At 39.4% G+C, this 19,831-nt stretch overlaps 1 protein-coding gene across 1 annotated transcript in view; it reads right to left on the bottom strand.

Moving 5' to 3' along the window:
• Positions 1–2,664: 2,664 nt before the first annotated feature.
• The window catches only part of GPRIN3 (GPRIN family member 3), a 77,168-nt gene continuing 60,001 nt past the window's right edge, over positions 2,665–19,831 (bottom strand). The window contains exon 2 of the mRNA XM_061419683.1: positions 2,665–13,592. Coding sequence (XP_061275667.1) covers positions 11,135–13,477 — 2,343 coding nt within the window. The 5' untranslated portion in view covers positions 13,478–13,592 and the 3' untranslated portion in view covers positions 2,665–11,134. The remainder of the gene's footprint in view (positions 13,593–19,831) is intronic.

The raw sequence follows: 19,831 nt of genomic DNA, 5'->3' as shown, positions 1-19,831 counted from the left end.
TTGAGCATATTTTCACAAGTTCATGATGCTTGCTTGTGCAGTTTGATGAATCTCTGTGTTGTATTCATCTTTTTGTAACTGGTTTGTAGGTGTTCTTCCTATTTTTCTAGATTCCAATATTTTGTCAGTTATATCACCTCTCTTAATTTGCATATGGAATCTTTTTTATCATATCTAAGTTTCAAATATTCATGTAAAGTTACCAATTGTTTCTCCCCTTTGCTCCTTTTTTGAATTGGTAATATTTTAATTAGCATTTAACTTTATATTTTAAAAATCATATTTGATGTGACAAAGTTAAACTAATCAAAATCTTTTACTAATTCTTAAGGATCTGATAACTCTAAACATTGGAATAGTGTTACCCTTATGTTTTGAACAAAAAGGGAAATATACTTAAAGTGACAATTTAGGTATGTCATAGTCATATTTAAACCAGTCTTAGTGCTTTTCTAGATTTATTAAAAAGTTTACTAAATAGAAGAAAGTGGCAAAATGCCAGCCTTTTTATAATCTAATGGTAAAGTTCAAGCAAAGAATACAAAACTCAAAGGAGTAGCCAGAGGAACTAACATTTTTTCTCCCTGTGTCATTTAATCCTCATAATATTGCAGAGTAAGTATTGTTATCTCCATTTCACAGGTAAGCTCACTGAAGCTCAAAATGATTAAGTGACTGAGCCAAGAAATTTAGTTTTAAAGCTGAAATTTGAACCCAGGATTCTTTGGTTCTAAGCCTGGGTAATTACCATGATATCTTTTTGAACATCCATTTTTTGAACATCCATTTCAAGTATCCAACCCTGAAAAAATGTGCAGTTTTATACAATACTTCCCAAGGTGGAGATATATGTAGAAGTGCCCAGAAGAATATTTAGCCCTTGATCATTACTCTTTGTATTGACTTTAGGAAAAAAGAACACAGAAAATAATCAAATACTTTCAGCCTTTTAAGAAGTCTTACCTTGCTTCTAAACACTTAGAATATCTTTGACAGTGACATTCTGTTTAGGTCTTTTTTTTCTTGTTTTGAATGACAGGCCAAGGTCCTTGTGTAGTTTGATTGAGAGGTGTCAAGTGGGAATAAAAAAAAAAAAAGGCGTAGGAAAATATCATCCCTGGGAAGCCAGTGCTCCCACCAGAAATTTCTTTGAGCACTTGCAGCTTCCATCCTGATAATATGAATTTCTACTATGTTAGTCCTGTATGATATTTTTAGAAAAACTGGCTGTAGGACATTAAGATGATTCAAAGAGTCTAAAGAATTTAGAACTCTGTAACTTAGCTTACTGATAGTCTAGAATGGTGTTAAGGGAAATTAAACAATATTGGTATTCATGCGTTCATTAAGAATATATGTTAGACTTAAAGAGTTCCTGTATGGTCTACAAAAGGTGTACTCTTTACAAGAAATAAGTATTTTGAATTCACAGTCAGTCCAGTGAAGCCAGATTATGCTAAGGCTGTTTTGTGTTTACTACTTAACATTAAAGATGTGGGTGTGTGAGAACAGTTGGCTGTAAATGGCACCTAATGATAGGAGTGCCTGCTGGTGGCACATAAACAGCTACAGGCACAAGGTAAAGCATCTCAGCCTCCTGAGGATCCTTGCACCATCTAACTTCTCCACAAATAGCAGTTATATCTTTGGAAATGTATGAAGTTTCATTTGCCAGAATGAATATCTCAGTGTTCAAGAGTTAGGTAATGGCAGCCCCAGGACATCAATTAAGGCTGGAATACTGTGTATTTATACATGCAATCATTGGAGAGCAAGGCCCTTGGAAGTTTTGAAACAATCACTGTTTAAGGTTCATGGAAAGTTCACTAAATCATTTTTTAAGATTGAAAGAAAGTGAAAGTGCTAGTTGTGTCTGACACTTTGTGACTCCACGGACTATGGCCTGCCAGGCTCCTCTGTCCATGGGATTCTCCAGGCAAGGATACTGGAGTGGTTGCTATTCCCTTCTCCAGGGGATCTTCCTAACCCAGGGATCAAACCTGGGTCTCCCACATTGCAGGCAGGTTCTTTCCCATCTGAGCCTTAGAGTTCATAAATGTTTTATCTATCCAACTCACCAGTTCTCACAGATTCAAGGAGGCAAAAAGGGATCTAACTATAGTGTTAGTTTTATTCATGGTTAAACTGGATTTAAGGCCATAGCTGGGTTTTCTGTCTCCTTCTGGAAACATAAACTGCAGGATGCTGATTTATTTACCAAGGAGCACGCAGAAAAGCTGAAACCCCACAGCAACACACCTAGTGGCCATGGGCAGAGGCATGAGACAATATAAGCTTGAATATAGGTTTCTATGCTTCCATAAGAGTAGATGTACCCGGCACCCTACCTCCTCCTATATTTCCATGAACATCAACCTCTCATCACCTCTCACTGAGCAAAAGTTCATACATGGACAGCCACATGGACACGTATACACATACCACTGTGCCGTGCTGAGTAGGAGAAACCACTGTCTCAGATGAGCTGCAGGCATGGGAATTCTATTTTAATGAATGGAATTGATACTTTCAGTGTAAATACTTTGAGCTTCACTGCAGAATTGTGTCACACTGAAAATCAGTTGATTCTAAACATCCTAGGGCTAAGGAACAACTTTGCCAGCAATGGCAGAAACAATAATAACAAAAAACAAAGACTGTATCTCTTAATCTATATTACGTTTATTATGGAAAGTGAAAAAAAGCAACAAAATCATATTTGACATTTTTTAAGGATAAAATTAAGTCATCAGTTGAATTTCATTCATTCATCCATTCAAAACTCAAATCCAAAATGAGGGTGGATGTGTAGGTAATTTCAAAATCTTGATCTATCCTCATGTAAATCATAATATTCCATCTTTTCTCCTAGGTAATGAAATTTTATTGATAGGTCAATTTACAGAGGATAGGAACTTTCTTAAGTAAGCAATTTAATGACCTTTGTCTATAGGCATCATGAAAAGACATAACTTTAGATTCATAAATGGAATTTCACTTTATTACTGTTTCTTCGGTGATTTAACATCATACTACACTTTTGGTCTTTATCCACTGAGTACACACATAAATGATTCTTATATTGATGTCTATAATTTTTCTGGTTGGCACTTAATACATGACTTCCAAAATAATTACATAAATTTAAATTTATCTTTTAAGCAACAGTAAATATTGACATGAAGATTTCATGTATGCCTTTCTAACATCCATTTTTGGTAGTTAAAAAACACAGCTAGGTGTAGTTGTAATTGTAGTATTTTTATGGTGTTTAACCTTTTTTAATCTAAGATATAAAGATGGCACATTCAGTCTTTAAAATATGAGTACCTATGAAATGGTATAATTGACTTTCTATTGAGAAGTGGTTATATTTGTACTTTACCATACAGAAGTTTCTGTTGATAGCAATTCTGGTATTTCTTTTCATAACTTCAACCTAATATCCAGCCAATATAATTATTAGTGTCAAAATATCAGGATCAACTCATATTAGGTTTTAAGGACCAGATTAGACTTTTCAATGTCTAACAGAGTACTTCCTTTTGAAGAAATGAGAGAAACTAAAACAACATCGATTCACTGACTGGAACTGTGATAAACTGACTACTGTCCAGTACTGACATGTGCTGGCTAATGACTCTAATCTTGTTATCTAGTCCACACAGTGTCACCAACTGTCAATAACAGTCATTTATTTGAGTCCATTTTAAGGAAATCCCAATTGCTAACGTCCTGTTATTCTACCAGTGTCATTTGTAACTTCTAAAAATAAAATCTTTACTCTTTGACTTGTCTTTGGTGTTGCTAAACATTGTTTTGCCAATCTCAAGAGAAGAATGCCTGCAATCAGGTTTCACCTTGAGTGATTATATACCCTTTTGAAATCTAGGGATACAGCTCTACAATACAGAGCTTTTCTGAGCCTGTGCACATAAACGCGCCACCAAACGCACAAAACGAGTCTATGAAGCACAACTGGTTTCCCCCGGTGTTTGTCATTTCCAGATAAAACATTAGGTACTTAAAGAACAGCACTAAACCTTTGCAGCTGCTCAAGTACCTGTCTGTGTCTCAAGTAATATCACCTAGATTTTCGTGACTCGGTGGGGCTGGGCTTTCTTGGCGCTTAGGAAATGTGCTACGAGGGAGTAACACCGTTAAATGAGGAGCATATAATCTGGTATCAATCTGCGTGAAACCAAACAGTCATGAAAAGATGCAATTTTCAATTAGTTGTTTTAATTTGTGATCGATTTAAATGTACCAGTATGAATAAAATGCATTTACGTGTGCATATATATGTGGGTAATCTATTTACAGTTATGTTACGTATACATTTTTATGTGTAGAAAACGAAAATTCACATTGATTAGCCTTTTTGAGGCTTTTGAGCAACTGTTTCTTCTTCCTACTTTCCACCGCTTTGAGAATTTAGATAATTCATACAAGGTATGTACACAATCACACCCATAGTATGTACATCCTAATCACACAACACAGAGAAGATGTGTGAGGAATGTAAATCAACCCAGTGGTCAAAGAACTGACCTTACCTGTGACTAATGGCATGGGGAATTAGCCCTGGCATATTTGGTAACAGGCCAATCTACTGATGACTGCATTCAGCCTTTGTGATAATTATGTTATCTACTCTGGGAGATGATAAAAGAAGAAAACAACAGCCCTTTCTGACCTTCAAAAACGAAAGGACAAATTCTGTCACTTAACACACATGCACACTTCTGTTGGTTTTATTCACTTTCGGCCATGTGCCTACCTGATGACAGAACTTGGCCTTAAAATGGGATGCAGCGTTTTTTTTTGTTTTGTTTTGTTTTTTTTCCTACACATAAAAATAGAAAACCAACTGCTCACAGACTGTACATACTTACAAAATGTACTGATGTACCACAACCAGCTACAGGGTAATGCACAATATAGTGTTTACATGTTAGTACAGCAGAGATAAATACATTTAGAAGTTTAGTAATTCTTAGTATATTTCCTTCTTGGGTTTACAGGCCCTGAAGACCTTTCTCAAATACCTGGGAAAGGTATTTCCAGATGCCCTTAAAAACAAGACTTAGTCTCTCCAACCCTTTAGGGAATGGGGAGTGTGAGAATAATACTGTAATCTTCCAAGTTACCAACATCAGAAATGATGGAAAACATTTTACAAAATAATTTATTCAAAGATGTGGTTAAATAAATGCTACGAAGTCTAAATGGGTAAGCCCCTTCTGCTCATTTCATAGTTTGCTCTATACATAACACAAAAACAATATGAACCATAAAAAAATGTTTAACTTCTCAAAAGTTTTGCTTAAAAATAATTTAATTTTTAAAGGAACAAAGAGTAATGCTAGCAGCAAGGTCAAAAAGCAAGCTATCCTTTTCACTCCAAAATAAACGGATGGCCTCCCATATCTTAAAAGATCGAGAAAGAAGTTAGTGTTTCTTCCCCACTCAATTCTCTTTAACACACTTAAATCATTAGGGTATTTGTCATCACAACTATCATCATGCTGGTTGATCATGAGTACCTTTTTCTAAAGTGTAAAATGCTGCTGCTGCTAAGTTGCTTGAGTCGGAAACACGTGATCTTTACTCCAGCCAGTTGATTTCGAGCTTGAACCCAAAAGAATACTTGGTGAAGAATTAGTATTTAGAAACGCCCATCTACAACATCATATTCACGTTTTAGCTAGTCCTCATCTGAGAACCCATTTATTTCATAGCTAAATCTGGTAATCTTCCAGGCAGAGTTAACTGAATTGCTTTCTTATAGGCTAGTATCCAGGGAGAGTAATTACTATACATTTAACCTTCCATTTCAACGGTGTTTCTGGATGAAGCTGTCTTGAATTTTAAGCTAGCAAGACTCTTGGTGATTCCTTTGGTCTTGACTAATGTTAAAACAGAGCTGTTAACCATCAGATCTAATGTTCACTAGTGTTGTGCCTCTCTATGGAGCTCTTACGTAAGTTTTTCCAGCAAGAAAGCAGAAATTATGCCTTTGCTACTTTTATCCCATGGGTTATGGTCAGTCTTCATGGAGCAAACCATAAATATATAATGGTGTGCCCATAATAGATGCACTTGGTGATATAACTGCCTCTTTTTGGCACATGTATTGCTTGACTTTAATTTCATTATCAACAGTCTTTATTCTCAGGATGAGTAGCTGAGATATCTGGGTCTTAGAAAAACACACCAAACTTGGGAATAACACCTTGTTGCATCATTCTGGCTCTCACAGTCATTTCACCAAGGCTTGCCGTTATTCAAATGTCCTTTTGATTATCACCTTGATTTACCTAACGGCCAACAGTAATTTTTCAGGGTTTTTTTGTTTTGTTTGTTTCTATCTACACATATATACCAATGTACTGGATTTGCTTTGAGAGAGGTTATTTGGTTGTGGCAAGTGAGTAGTTTAGCTGGTGAATGTTCACAGTTAAAAGTAGCTGTAATGAACTCTGGTAGATGTCACTGATTTGTGAGACAGAATTTTTCCACTTCAATCCATCTTCATTTATGTCCTTGGTCATTGCAAATCAAGTTTATTTTATTTCTGTAGCCAAGGAGAATTCATTTTTTTCCAACAGTAGGGTAAAGGTCATGGAAATATGTTTCAGTCTTTCCAAGACTAATTTTTCCCCTTTTGCAAAAAAATGTCTAAAACTTTGTAGATATCCTTCAGCCCATGTGTCTACACAATGACATTTATAAATTACTCAGCTGGCTGCAGAATTTCATTAAGAAGGATAAAGTTACAAAGTTGGACAGGAGATCTGGCACGTTACCTGTTATTTGCCAGGTGGCAGCAGCTGACCCACCTTTGGAGATTCAACCCAAAGGGCCACACATGGAACCAAGAACATTGCTAACAGAAAAGAAAATGCTCAGATGGGAATATAAAACAGCAAGCACTGAGGCAGAGGAGGGCGAGACTTCTGGTTCACTGTGTAGACAGAACAGGGATAGAGACAAGATGGTCAGTTTATTTATCCAAGATACTGCTGAGTTCACTGCATTATTATCACAAAGGGAAGTTCATAGGCTCTGTTTCTCAAATACCGCTTAGGACAAAGCTGGAGAGAGTAAACAGCGTCATCTCCATGGCAGCATTGGAGATGATTAGTAAATCAGACACGTAGAGGCCTACACAAGGCTACAAGTGACATTTGTGATATTCAGTAAACACACACACACATATATATATGCAAACCTTATCCTAATGTATTGTTTTCCTTTATACTGATTCTTAAAAAGTAGACAAGGGCTGTGGTAAATTATGTGGTACTAGAAATGGACAAATTGTTAAACACTTGCACAATATGTAGGAGGAAGAAAAGACAGTTTCTCACATTTTGGAAGCAAAACAGTAACAAAGAGGATACAACAGAGGCCAAACAATTTACATTAACAGCCTATTCATATAGGTCCTCTGTAAACAAATCTTAAAGTCACATCATATCCTAGTCTTCATGTGGTATATACAGATATTTCCCAAATGATAGGAAATCCCAGAGATGAGAGGAAGACTATCAGAATAAGCTAGAACAATAAAAACCTTAATACTCTTAGATACAACCCAAAGCAGTTTTCCTTTTCTGCTTTCTTAAGATGACAAGCTCTTGTTAAGAACTTGGTTCCAAAATTCAACCTCTAGGGTATATGGTACACATGCATATTCAGTCCAATTTATTCCAGTTATGATATTTAACCTATAACATGGAGAACACTGATATCCAAAATAATAAATATTCGACCATTCTAAAGATTAAAGATCATCAGAAATCAAATTATATTCAATAGAGCTGACTTGTCAAGGTAGGAAAACACAGTAATATTTTTTTATAAATACTTCATTTTGGATGCAAACAAAAAAGGTTTCTGGTCCACTTTGGCCTAACAAAACGTTTAACATGTGCCATGGATCCAAAACACAAAGCTTAATTAGGATTTCAGTGTATGTAAAGTAGTTGGTCTGTGGCATCAAGGGTAATACTCCAGAAAGACATAATTAGAAAAACACTGAAGATAAGTAGATACATGACAGTTGAAATGGTCACATTTTTCTTGTAGTCATAAAATAGAAAAATCGGTATTTAAATGAAAAATTTTCACTGGGTATACATCTTCCCATGTTAAACATATGGATGGCCTAAGTCATCCCTTTTTTCCTGCTGGTTTAAAAAATATCTTATACTGATCTACTTAATAAAGTATTCCCTCCATTTATTTCAACAACTAAAATACATTTAAAAGGACCAAAAGATAACTAAAAGAAATAAGGACAAAAACAGCTTTCAACACTGTGTGTGTCATGCAGGTAACGAATAAGCAGAGCAAGTTCAAAGAGTCTGCCATGAAAATTGTTTTGCAACTTCATTTGCTGAGTGAACCTAAGGAATCACAAATGATGTCCTGAATGTGTATGTGTCATAGATCCAAGTGAAAGAGCCTTTTCAAAACAAGGTTTTATCCTGAGAATCTTTGGGGGATCATAATGCAGAAACACCACTGTTTTGAATAGGCTCCTGTCTTATTTATCTATTTGATGAGCTATGTCTGTGACAGTTTTTTTCAGGACTTTTCCTTCTATAAGATTCAGTAAGTGAGAAGAAAGCTTTTGTAACATTTTGTGACAATCTTTAGAGTGTGGTAAAGATTGAAAGTAAAAAATTGAAGATTAAGAAGTAAAGGTTAGTTTCAGTCCCCAGAAAAACCAAAGTGACTCTAGCACACTTTAAGTTTTAATTGATTGAATTTTATTAATTTGCTTCTAATGTGTGACAACAACAATGTCTACAACTCTCTTTGGCCTCTGTTTCCTTTCACTATTTATAAATCACATGGTTACTCCAACCTCATGAAAACTAATATTATTACCAGATGCTAAATTCTTCCTTTTTTCCCATTTTAATGCAGGGACAGCCTGTTCTAGCCAGTTCAGAGCAGAGGGTGACCTGGGCCCACCCATCTGGAGTGGGTACTGTTGACAGCTGCCACTGTGTACAGAGGGTGTTCTCTATGTGTACACAGCACGTGGGAGGGAGACAGCCAGTGAGCGAGACAGGAGGGAGGTTAAACTCTGGCAAAGGCATCTCCTATAGAAGTGACATGAACACTGCAGCCAACGGGTATTTAAGGCCCAAAGAGAGAGTTTTAGACGCAATTCATTATTAATAATTTTGGCTGCTAATTTGATGGTAATTTCTACTTAGCCTTCTTAGTAGAGGCCAACTGGTAAGAAACAAACATGTGCTTTATTTAAAAATTCATTGTAAGTTTCAATTCTAACACCTGTAATTGCCATTCTCTGGCTCTGACTCTGAGAATGGCTCTGTGGTCTGCTTATGCACGCTTCATAGACCGTCCAATTACTTTGAAAGAAATTGATGACTATTGACTAATTTATGTCTGATGTAGCTTGTGGTGTTAAAGTTGAGGTATGATATCCTCCTGCAATATGTTCAGAATCTGCAAAAGAGAATCCAAATTAAAAAAAAAAAATAGAAACTTTGCATTGACTACACAAATGGCATTTATGAATCTCTGGAGAGATAGTATACAGCTGGACAATTCTTTCCTGGCTCATCAGGGCAGTGAGTTTAGAGAAAGCAGCCAGCGCCCCTTCATCACTAACAGTGATTCTCTAAATGCAAGGTGGAAACGAACAACCCCCAGGGCTCACTCCTCTCTTCCCCACTAGCCCCACTCGAGCCTGTTGGTCACCCAGCCAGTGCCCTGCACAACACTCATGGGCCCCAAGGACACGCTTCCATTATGGAGACAGGTGAGGGCTCAGCTCAAACAGGTGCCTATATTCTCAAGGACTAAGCTCACCCAAAGCTTAGTTTTAGTAAAGGCAGCTTTACTAAAGCTGTTTTAGTAAATGATGTTTTAGTAAAGGCAGCTTCTTTTAATGGGTTGGAAGGATGAGATATGATGGTATTTCTCTTAAAATTAATAGGCTTGAAGAGATTACCTTTTTACCACAGATTAGTCTTAAGCAATTAGATGATATTAGTCTGCATACAAAAGCAGCAAGGGAGCTCATTTCTATTTGACTACATTTTCTATTAGAAGCTAGCGAACCAAATCAAAACAAAAATACAAACTGCATCCTGTTTACAGGAGCCACAATTAAACCTGTTGTTTTTGTTACTCAGGAGACTTTCCTTTTTTCAACATAAGAAAAGGAGTGTTGGGTAATTGGCTATTTATAATTCCTTACCAGAACCTTAACATTCTCAGCAGAATGTTATTGGAGACAGCTGAACAACATAAAACTCAGTATTATCAATAATATGATAATTCTCTTCAAGAATTCAGTCACATGTATTTCCTCTTGGGCAAGGAAATATGAATTTAATCTAAGCACAATCACAGAGATGACCCTTGCCCTTAGTGTAGGAAAATGTATATACATAAATTCATGTTTTATGTGGGCAGTATTCAAATGGTTTGCTAGCTGTTTTCCTAATATAACTTTCTTATGTTTATTAACAGGTATAACAAGGTTTATAAAAAGGATTATATGCAGATGTTTACAAATATTATTTCATATTTGGCATTTTATGCATGTAAGTACTTTATTTATATCCTCTAGCCGAGGAATGAGTCAAATTTGTTTCCATTTTTTTTCCATGATATTTCTCATCACCTACTTAAATTTTGTGTGGTATCAGCATTCTTATTGCATTGGACTACAAAGTATAACTGTATTTGCTAACAGTGTCTTGCTACTTTTAATATAAAGCAGGGGTTTTAATGGAAATACCATAGTGTGATAAATTGAGGCAGTAATATAAAATGACACATGTGTAATGAGCATGTTATTCTAAAAACATCATATTAAAAAAAACAGTGTTATTTCCTCTTAATTAAGGTTGTAAACCTTCAGTGAAGCTTACTTCTTCACTTCCTTTCAAATTGAAACAATATTTTTTATTTATGGAGCCCCAAGCAAAGGACCCAGCAATTCTTAGTAGCAATTTCTGTGAGTTAATGCTTTCTCTTCCTGGTCCCTCAGAAAGAAAATTAAGTAAGCTCTGACATAGACAGATGGACACCTCTGAAGCTTGTAGCAGTATCCAAGGGCTTCTGGACATGTTCCTTTTCAATCTAACACAGAAGAAGGAGCAGGACGAATGCAGCAGGTGGGGCGTCGAAAGTTCTGCAGCATGGACTGGAAAACGCTGTGCTGCCTGCCTTTGAGCTTTTTATTAGAAGAAGTATCTGAGGAGATGGACCTCCGGCTCTGGCCGCTTTGAGCTTTGATTAACTTCTCGTGTTCTCTGATCTGTCTTTGTAAATGGTTCTGTATGGCGATGCCCAGGGACTCCGGGTCCAGGGAAGCGCCATACACCTCCCAGGTCATGCCCTGCTCGTCCCACACCACGTCCCGGACACGCTTGGACTGTTTCAACTGGAGCTTGGAGTCGGCACTCAGCTGCTTCTTCTTCTCTCCTGGAGTGAGTCCCACCTGGGCGGCAGCAGCTGTCACGTTTAACTTCTGCTCCTTGAGGAACTCGCTGACTCGGCTGGCCCGGCGGGGGCTGGCTTTGACGGAGCGAGAAGGGGTCCTTTTGCCAGAGCCAGGACTAGAGTCCCCAATGGCATCCGACGGCAGGCTTAGGCTGGCAGCTGTCTTGGTCTGTCTGTTTTCTTCCCCGGTGCCCTCCTGGCTCCTTCTAACTGGGGAGGGTGTAGGGCTGGCACCTGATGCCACGCCTCCACTTTCTTGAGATTTAGGATTGAGCAGTAGGCTTTTGGCCTCTGCCCTTGCCCTCACCTCCAGGATATCGATGCCAGGAGATTCTTGTTCTTTCATTATCTGAGGAGACGCAAGCTTCTTCTCTCTTGCATCCCCTTGATTCGTGAGATCCAAGCTCCTGGACTGGTCGGCTCTGCTGGCAGGGCCACAGTAGTCGGAGAGTTTGCAGTCGGGGTCTGGTTTGTGGCCACTGGTGGTTGCCACTGCAAACTCAGATGGCTTCGTTTCACATTTCCCTAATCCGTGACCTGTTTCAACTTGACGTCCTGCGCTAAGAGAAGTCTGGTCACTGGGGCTAGCTTTCAGGGAGGTAGAAGTAGTACCCGAAAGCTGTCTAAAGGTAAGCTCTTGCCCCGCTAGGGTCATTCCCGCTGATTTCCCGTCTTGTTTACACGTCTCCTGAGCATCACTGGATGACACGTTGATGGCTGAGGTTTTAAGGACCTCCCCCGGTAGGCTCCCTGACTTATTTTCTCCTTGGAAAGCTGCAGAAACAGCTGTAGCTGTCTGGATGTGCACCGCTGGCATAAGGTCACGGCACTGACCCGCCTCCCTGGGGTCTAGGGTGTTCTCAGACAGCTCCAACGTGTGGTTCGCGCTGCCGTGGCAAATGACACGCAGCTGTTCTTGTTCGAACCGCTCTGGAGCAGGGGTTTCCTTTAAGAATGCAGCGAGGATGCTGGGGCTGGTGGACGCCGATCTGCTCTGGACACTCGCCACTGCCTGCACCTCGGCATCTTGCTGAGCCCTGGGCGGGGTTTTCTTGATCTCATTTTCAGCTTGGCTGGTCATCGTACTTGCTTCTTTAAACCTTGACACTTGAGGCTGTGCTGCCAGCGGCACCTTCTCTGGATCTGGAGGAAACATGGATCCGTTGCTAGGGAGGTGGGATGGTTGAGGAATCACCGAAGTCATGGCCTGGGTGTCTGAGGTGGCGGCAGAGGGTGGTTTGTTCCCCGAACATCCATCTTCTCCTGTTGGAGAGCCACAGGACCTTGTCTGGGAAGTGCAAACAGCTTGCTGCCTTTCTGCTTCGGGTCCACCTACAGTAGCGGAAGTAGGACTGAACGACCTGGCTGCTGTATCTTCAGTTTGCACTATTCCCTGCATTGTTTCTTGAGAAGGAAAATCACAGGGCATTTGATCTTTGCCACAGATGACCACCACCGGACAACCTGACTTCTCAGGTTGCCCTCCATCTGCAGTTCTCTGTGATTTCACCAGGGTATCTTCAGGCCCTGACTGGGGGCTGGCATGGGGCTGGTTGCCTGGGACAACTGGGTGGATGTGCTGATTGGCTGGCATTGTAAATGTTGCAGGTATTAGATCCTTGCCTGCTGCAGAACACAGGGCTGGTGCTGTGGGCTCTCTGCCCCCTGACAGCTGAGTATTGCCAGGAGAGTTGAGTGTGGGAGATGCCTTCCCCACCTCACTGACAATGTCAGGAGAGGACATGGCTGCCTGCGTGGGCACATGCTCACTGGCCTGCATCAGGGCCTTGGCAGCTGTTCTGGGGCTGAGGTCTGGCTCTGCAGGAGTGCTGGAAAGGCCATTGGTGTTCTCACTCAGGACTTCTGGTCGAGGCTGGGGCGAGGCAACCTGCACCTCTCCCAGGCCCTCTTCTTCTCCAGAAGCTGCAATCAGGGATGTTTTGGCTGATCTCAGAGGGTCAGGTACAGTCCCCATGGAATCTCTCTCCGGGAAAAACCTTGGAGCTTGCACCTGGACAGCACTCCTTTAGGGAAGCAGCCGAAGCTCAAAGTGAAGATGCAATCAGGGGTGATTCCTCTGAAGGACCAATCTGTGAATCAAGGAAACAGTACCATTAATATAGTACAGTATCTGAGGGTTGAAACTATACCAATTTGTCACTTGTATAGGATCTCTCAAGCACATGAAATCTTTTCTTTCCACAACTGTTGATATAAATGCAGATCTTGGGAAGAAAGATTATGGGAAAATTATTTTAATTATACAAGTATTATCTTGATATGTTAGTTTCTGCTTCATCTCATTGCTGTCTAGAAAATAGGCTTTTAACATATTAATACTTACATATGCACTTACTAACAACTTCAAGTCATTTGTGTAATCTGATTTACCAGATATCAGAAAATCCTATAAAGCAACTGTAATCAAATGAATAAGTATTAAAATAAGAAATAAGCCCAAACAGATATGTAGACTAGATTATCTTGAAATAGATCCAGATATAAAATGAGGATTTAATATATGACAAAAGAGTCATTTCAATCTAGTGACAAAAGGATGGATCATTTAATATAAGGGGCTGGCAAACTCATTAGTCATCTTAAATAAAAGAAAACTCTCTCTTATACCAAAAATAAATCTTAGATAGACTTAGAGAGATTAAAGGTTAAAATATAAATATTTAAATAAAAAACTCTGTTAAGAAAATATAAGCTCATAAATATATCTAGGAGCATGGTAGATAGGTTTCTTTGGCAAGGCAGAAAATATACCCAGAATTATGAGAGAAAACATCAGCACAGATGACTAAAAAAAATGACAAAACTTTTGCATGGCAAAAGATGACACAAACAGATACAACAGGTTTAAAAACTGTTTTCAACCCTAGAGGACAGGCAAAAATATCTGAAATATAGTAGAAGTTCTTAAAAACTTATAAGGAGACAAAATAATCCATTGGAAAAATGGATATGGAAGCACAGTTTATAAGGTAGGAAATCCAATAGCCAACAACTTGATGAAAAGATCAAATTCATTTGTGATCAAAGAAATGCAAATAAAGAAACAATGAGATTTTACTCTATACCAACTGCACTTGCAAAAACTTTTAAAAAATGTTGTAACACCATGGCCTGGGAAGACCTTGTGAAAGGAAGTATTTCTATTAATTGTACGTGTAAATGTGTATTGTTGCAGCTTTCTTAGGGAAGTAGTTTAGCTTTTAAAACTAAAAATACACATGTCCTTCACTCAGTGATCCTATCAATAGAAATAAAATACCAGCATATGTAGATAAATATACAAGTATGTTTATTAAAAATGCTTTCCCTGGTAGCTCAGATGGTAAAGAATCCACCTGCAGTGGAGGAGACCTGGGTTCAATCTCTGGGTTGGGAAGATCCCCTGGACAAGGAAATGGCAACCCACTCTAGTATTCTTCCCTGTAAAATTCTGTGGAGAGAGGAGACTGGTGGGCTACAACCCATGAGATCACAGAGTTAGACACCACTGAGTGACTAACACGTGCACACATGTCTATTGGAGAACTATTTGTAGAGGCAAAAACTCAAACTGGTTTCCTTAAAAGGCGGAGAGGCAGAATAAATCATGATATAGCTCCACAGTAGAGCATTTTACAACCATTAAAATAAATAGCTAATGAGGTTATAACTTTTCACTTGGGAGAAATTTCACCAAGGTATGGTTAAATGAGAAAAGCAAGGTACATAAAAGAATATATGTTTTCATTTCTGTAAAACAATGACCAAAAACTCTACATACATATGTGTTATGTGTGTGTTTGTGTGTAGTTATTTAAGTCCCAAAAATATACATAATGAGACATATTAGGTGGCAAATGGAGTTTTCTGACTTAGAAATAGGGAAAAAGAGATGTAGGTATCCAAAAGTGGGAAAATTTTGGATGTTAACAAGTATATCTGAGTCTTTAAAAGTATATATGAAAATTTATTCATGTGTGTTTATGCATAAACATTTTTTTAGAAAGAATAACCAGACTATGTGATGAAGACACAGCAATGGTTCAGAAATTAGCAGATGACTGTTTTGATATTACTTCTATCACTCACAGGTTCTATGACCTCATGGGAATCACTTAATCTTTCTGCACCCCAAATTAACTCATTGGCAAAGTGAATTATATGATTTCTAAGGGCTCTTCCAGCTCCAAATTTCAAAGATCCTACTTTTTTGCATGTGATAGATAATAAATCAAACATCACAATCATAACTCCAGCTTTAGGGTCAAAGTAAGGCAAAGGTCAATCTGGTTGGGCCCAGATTTTGAAAATAAATACTTTCATGTTTTGGTTTAATGGTATTTGATTGCTCAATCATATGGCATTTAACAATAAATCCGATTTATCTTCTTTCCCAAACAGCTCTTCTTCTAACTTCATTATTCATATTGATGGGTTAAATATTTTCCCTTCCTTGGTCTTGACTGCTTTCTGCTCATTCAAATCACTTCCCCAGGTTTATGTTCCATTTCTTCCTTTCTAGAATTTTCTGTTGCAGTCACTTGTTGTGCCCCAAGCTTATTTTCCCTCTGCCTCTTTGGCATCTGTCTTTATTATACCTTTAGTACTACTATCTGACCTCATCTTCAAAAAGCAGACTTGTTCTTCAAAACCCCACTTAAACCCCATCCTTTCTGAAGGCTCCTAAGGCCTTTTAAGTCATAAAATCTCTCTCTCTTTTCAAAATTCTACAGCTATGGCCATCTGTGTTCTTTGTATTGTGCTTTTCATGTACTGTTTTTGTACTGTTGTTGCTTGTATAAATGTCTCATTTCTCCAGAAGTCCTTCAAGTCCCAGGAGGGAAGGGGACAATCTTATTGATTCTTTTCTGTTCACTCCTCAGGACACAGTGCAGAACCTTGTGCACAAAAAGGTGTTAATTGATCCCATTTCCCTCCAAAATGGCCATTATTAAGCCCTGCCAAATTTCAAAATAATAAGCAAATTTAAGCCATGACATGAAATAGTAATGAAAACACTATTTAAAAGAGTGCTGTTTTTTGGAAATAAAATAGTTGTATCTTATTTATGAGACTTTAAATAATTAAAAACAAGTCCATTGGCCACCTCCTATAAAAAGCTGGAAGGTCAGAACATCTGGTTGGGGGACATCTCCTTGTTATATGGCTGGAGCCAAGAAGCCTGGCTTGCCAGAGAGGACTGTAAAATATGAACACCTCAGAGTCCAGCAACTGAAGGCTGGAAGACTTAGAAAAGATGAGGGACTTCACTGAAATCTCATAAGTCACCGAGTTGATCCCCATTTCCCACAGAGAGCTGATTATACTAGTTTTCATTTAAAAGAACATTTTCTTTTTGTTTGCTTTGTTAGTAGCAGTTAAATTATCCATCAATTCAAGAAGAAAAGCCCAGATTGCTTGGTTAACACACATAATTTGAAATCTCTTGATTCATGAGTAGATAGGAAATCAACACTACTTGAAACATATTTGCTATTGTAATTGTCACTGCATCTCCATGAGCCCTGGACAGACTGCTTAACATCAAGAAACAATTCTCCTCCTTTTGCTCCTTTCCTCTCCAACTAAGTAGCAGAAATCTACAGTCTCTAATCGGAGAAGGCAATGGCACCCCACTCCAGTACTCTTGCCTGGGAAATCCCGTGGACGGAGGAGCCTGGTGGGCTGCAGTCCACGAGGTTGCTAACAGTCGGACACGACTGAGCGACTTCACTTTCACTTTTCACTTTCATGCATTGGAGAAGGAAATGGCAACCCACTCCAGTGTTCTTGCCTGGAGAATCCCAGGGATGGGGGAGCCTGGTGGGCTGCCGTCAATGGGGTCGTACAGAGTCGGACACGACTGAAGCGACTTAGCAGCAGCAGCAGCACAGTCTCTAATAGGTTACACAGATAGGTTATTTAAAAAATGTAATGACTTGGTGGTTTAGAGTGAGGAGTAAGTCTTTAAAATCAGTAGGATTACATTGTGATAAGATTTAATAACCTTTAAAATTGAGGTTATTAAATGAGGTGGCCCACAGACTGAATAAATTCCTTCCGCAGGTCTGTCTGTGTGTTTCTTGCGCAACTTTCCCTTCCATTTCCTTTCTCTTCCCCTCTCTCTCCTTTCCCTTTTTCTCTTCTCTTTGTCTATTGAAGAGATCATTCATAAAAATCCATATTTCTCTCTTCTCTTTCTCTGCCTTCCCCCGCCCTCCCGCCCACCTCAGAAGACAACACAAGGTGGCGATGTGAAGGTCAGTCTTTCTAGAGGGCAGGGGCATTCCAGACTCCACACAACCCTTCCTCACCTAGCCTGCTTCACTCCTTTGCATAATTTACCCTGGCTCCTATGGACGGGTAAGTTTGAGAGCTTTGTTTTAAGAGCACTGACACAGTAGACTTCCCAACCTAATTTTCAGTCTTCTGAGGACAGGCGGGCATTGTGTTTAAGAACATGAACCCTGGGGCCAGGCCCCCGGGTTCCACCACATATCAGTTCCACCACATAGCTCTAGCTTTGTGTGCTTGGGCAAGTAATTTAACATCTCAGGGCCCCAGTGTAATCCATAAATTGAGGCTAATAATAATAATACAGCCTCACTGAGCTGTTGTGAGGAATAGACTTAGCTCTTAAAACAAGTTATGTCTTGGCTCATGTTAAGCACCAAAGAAGTGTTAGCCTCTTTAAAAAACCTCATATTTATACTTTGATCTGGGGCTTCCCAGGTGGCACTAGTGGTTAGGAACCCGTCTGCCAATGCAGGAGACATAAGAGACACGGGTTCGGGAAGATGCCCTGGAGGAGGGCATGGCAACCCACTCCAATATTCTTGCCCGGAGAATCCCATAGAAAGAGGAGCCTGGTGGGCTACAGTCCATTGGGTCACATAGAGTTGGACACAATGGACACGATGAAGTACGAGTGCAAACTTTGGTCTGTGTTAAAGAGAAATTTATTCTGACACTTGTTAAAATGATAAGAAAGACTTCATTTAGGCTATTGCATTAAGGGTAAAGCCCATGGCAGGAGGAAAGAAAGACTGTGTTCAACTCCAAATACACAAAAATGTGTAGGGATTTATGACCAAGGAGTAGGTTTGTATGTGAATGGGGGTGGGGTGGGGGCGGGTCAGTGTATGGAAAATGATTAAGAAGAGACATCAAGGGTAGGGGGACTGTTGCTGAAGGCAACAATCTTAAAATTCAGCATTCAGAAAACTAAGATCATGGCATCTGGTCCCATTACTTCATGGAAAATAGGTGGGGAAACAACGGAAACAGTGACAGACTTTATTTTCTTGGGCTCCAAAATCAATGTGGACAGTAACTGCAGTCATGAAATTAAAAGACACTTGCTCCTTGGAAGAAAAGCTATGACAGACTTAGACAGCATATAAAAAAGCAGAGACATCACTTTGCTGACAAAGGTCCATATAGTCAAAGCTGTGGTTTTTCCAGTAGTCATGTATGGATGTGAAAGATAGACCATAAAGAAAGCTGATCAGTCCTGAGTGTTCATTGGAAGGGCCGATGTTGAAGCTGAAACTCCAATACTTTGGCCACCTGATGCGAAGAGCTGACTCATTTGAAAAGACCCTGATGCTGGGAAAGATTGAAGGCAGGAGGAGAAGGGGACAACAGAGGATGAGATGGTTGGATGGCATCACTGACTCAATGGACATGAGTTTGAGTAAGCTCCAGGAGTTGGTGATGGACAGGGAGGCCTGGTGTGCTGCAGTCCATGAGGTCGCAAAGAGTCAGACACGACTGAGCGACTGAACTGAACTGAAAGAAAGCTGAGTGCCGAAGAATTGATACTTTTGAACTGTAGTGCTGGCAGACTCTTGAGTGTCCCTTGGATAGCAAGGAAATCAAACCAGTCAATCCTAAAGGAAATCAACTCTGAATATTCATTGGAAGGACTGATGCTGGAGCTAAGCTCCAATACTTAGCCCACCTGATGCACAGAGATGACTCACTGGAAAAGACCCTGATGCTGGGAAAGACTGAGTGTAGGAGGAGAAGGGGGTGACAGAGGATGAGATGGTTGGATGGCATCACCGACTCAATGCACATGAGTCTGAGTGAACTTCCGGGAGATAGTGAAGGACAGGGAAGCCTGGCGTGCTGCAGTTCATAGGGTCCACAAAGAGTCAGACACGACTTAGCAACTGAACAACAACAAATTGAGAACAACCAAGACTGAGATCTAATTAAGAAATGGGCTCACAGGAGCCCAACTTGAGGTGAGTAAAGGAAGGAGTCCTTATCATCTCATCTCATTAGCAGCAGCAAATAAGAATTTTCTTACAAGATTCTCTGG

This window comes from Bos javanicus, chromosome 6 (assembly GCF_032452875.1).
Source record: "Bos javanicus breed banteng chromosome 6, ARS-OSU_banteng_1.0, whole genome shotgun sequence".
NCBI lineage: Eukaryota > Metazoa > Chordata > Mammalia > Artiodactyla > Bovidae > Bos > Bos javanicus.
This window is presented reverse-complemented; position numbering and strand designations above follow the sequence as displayed.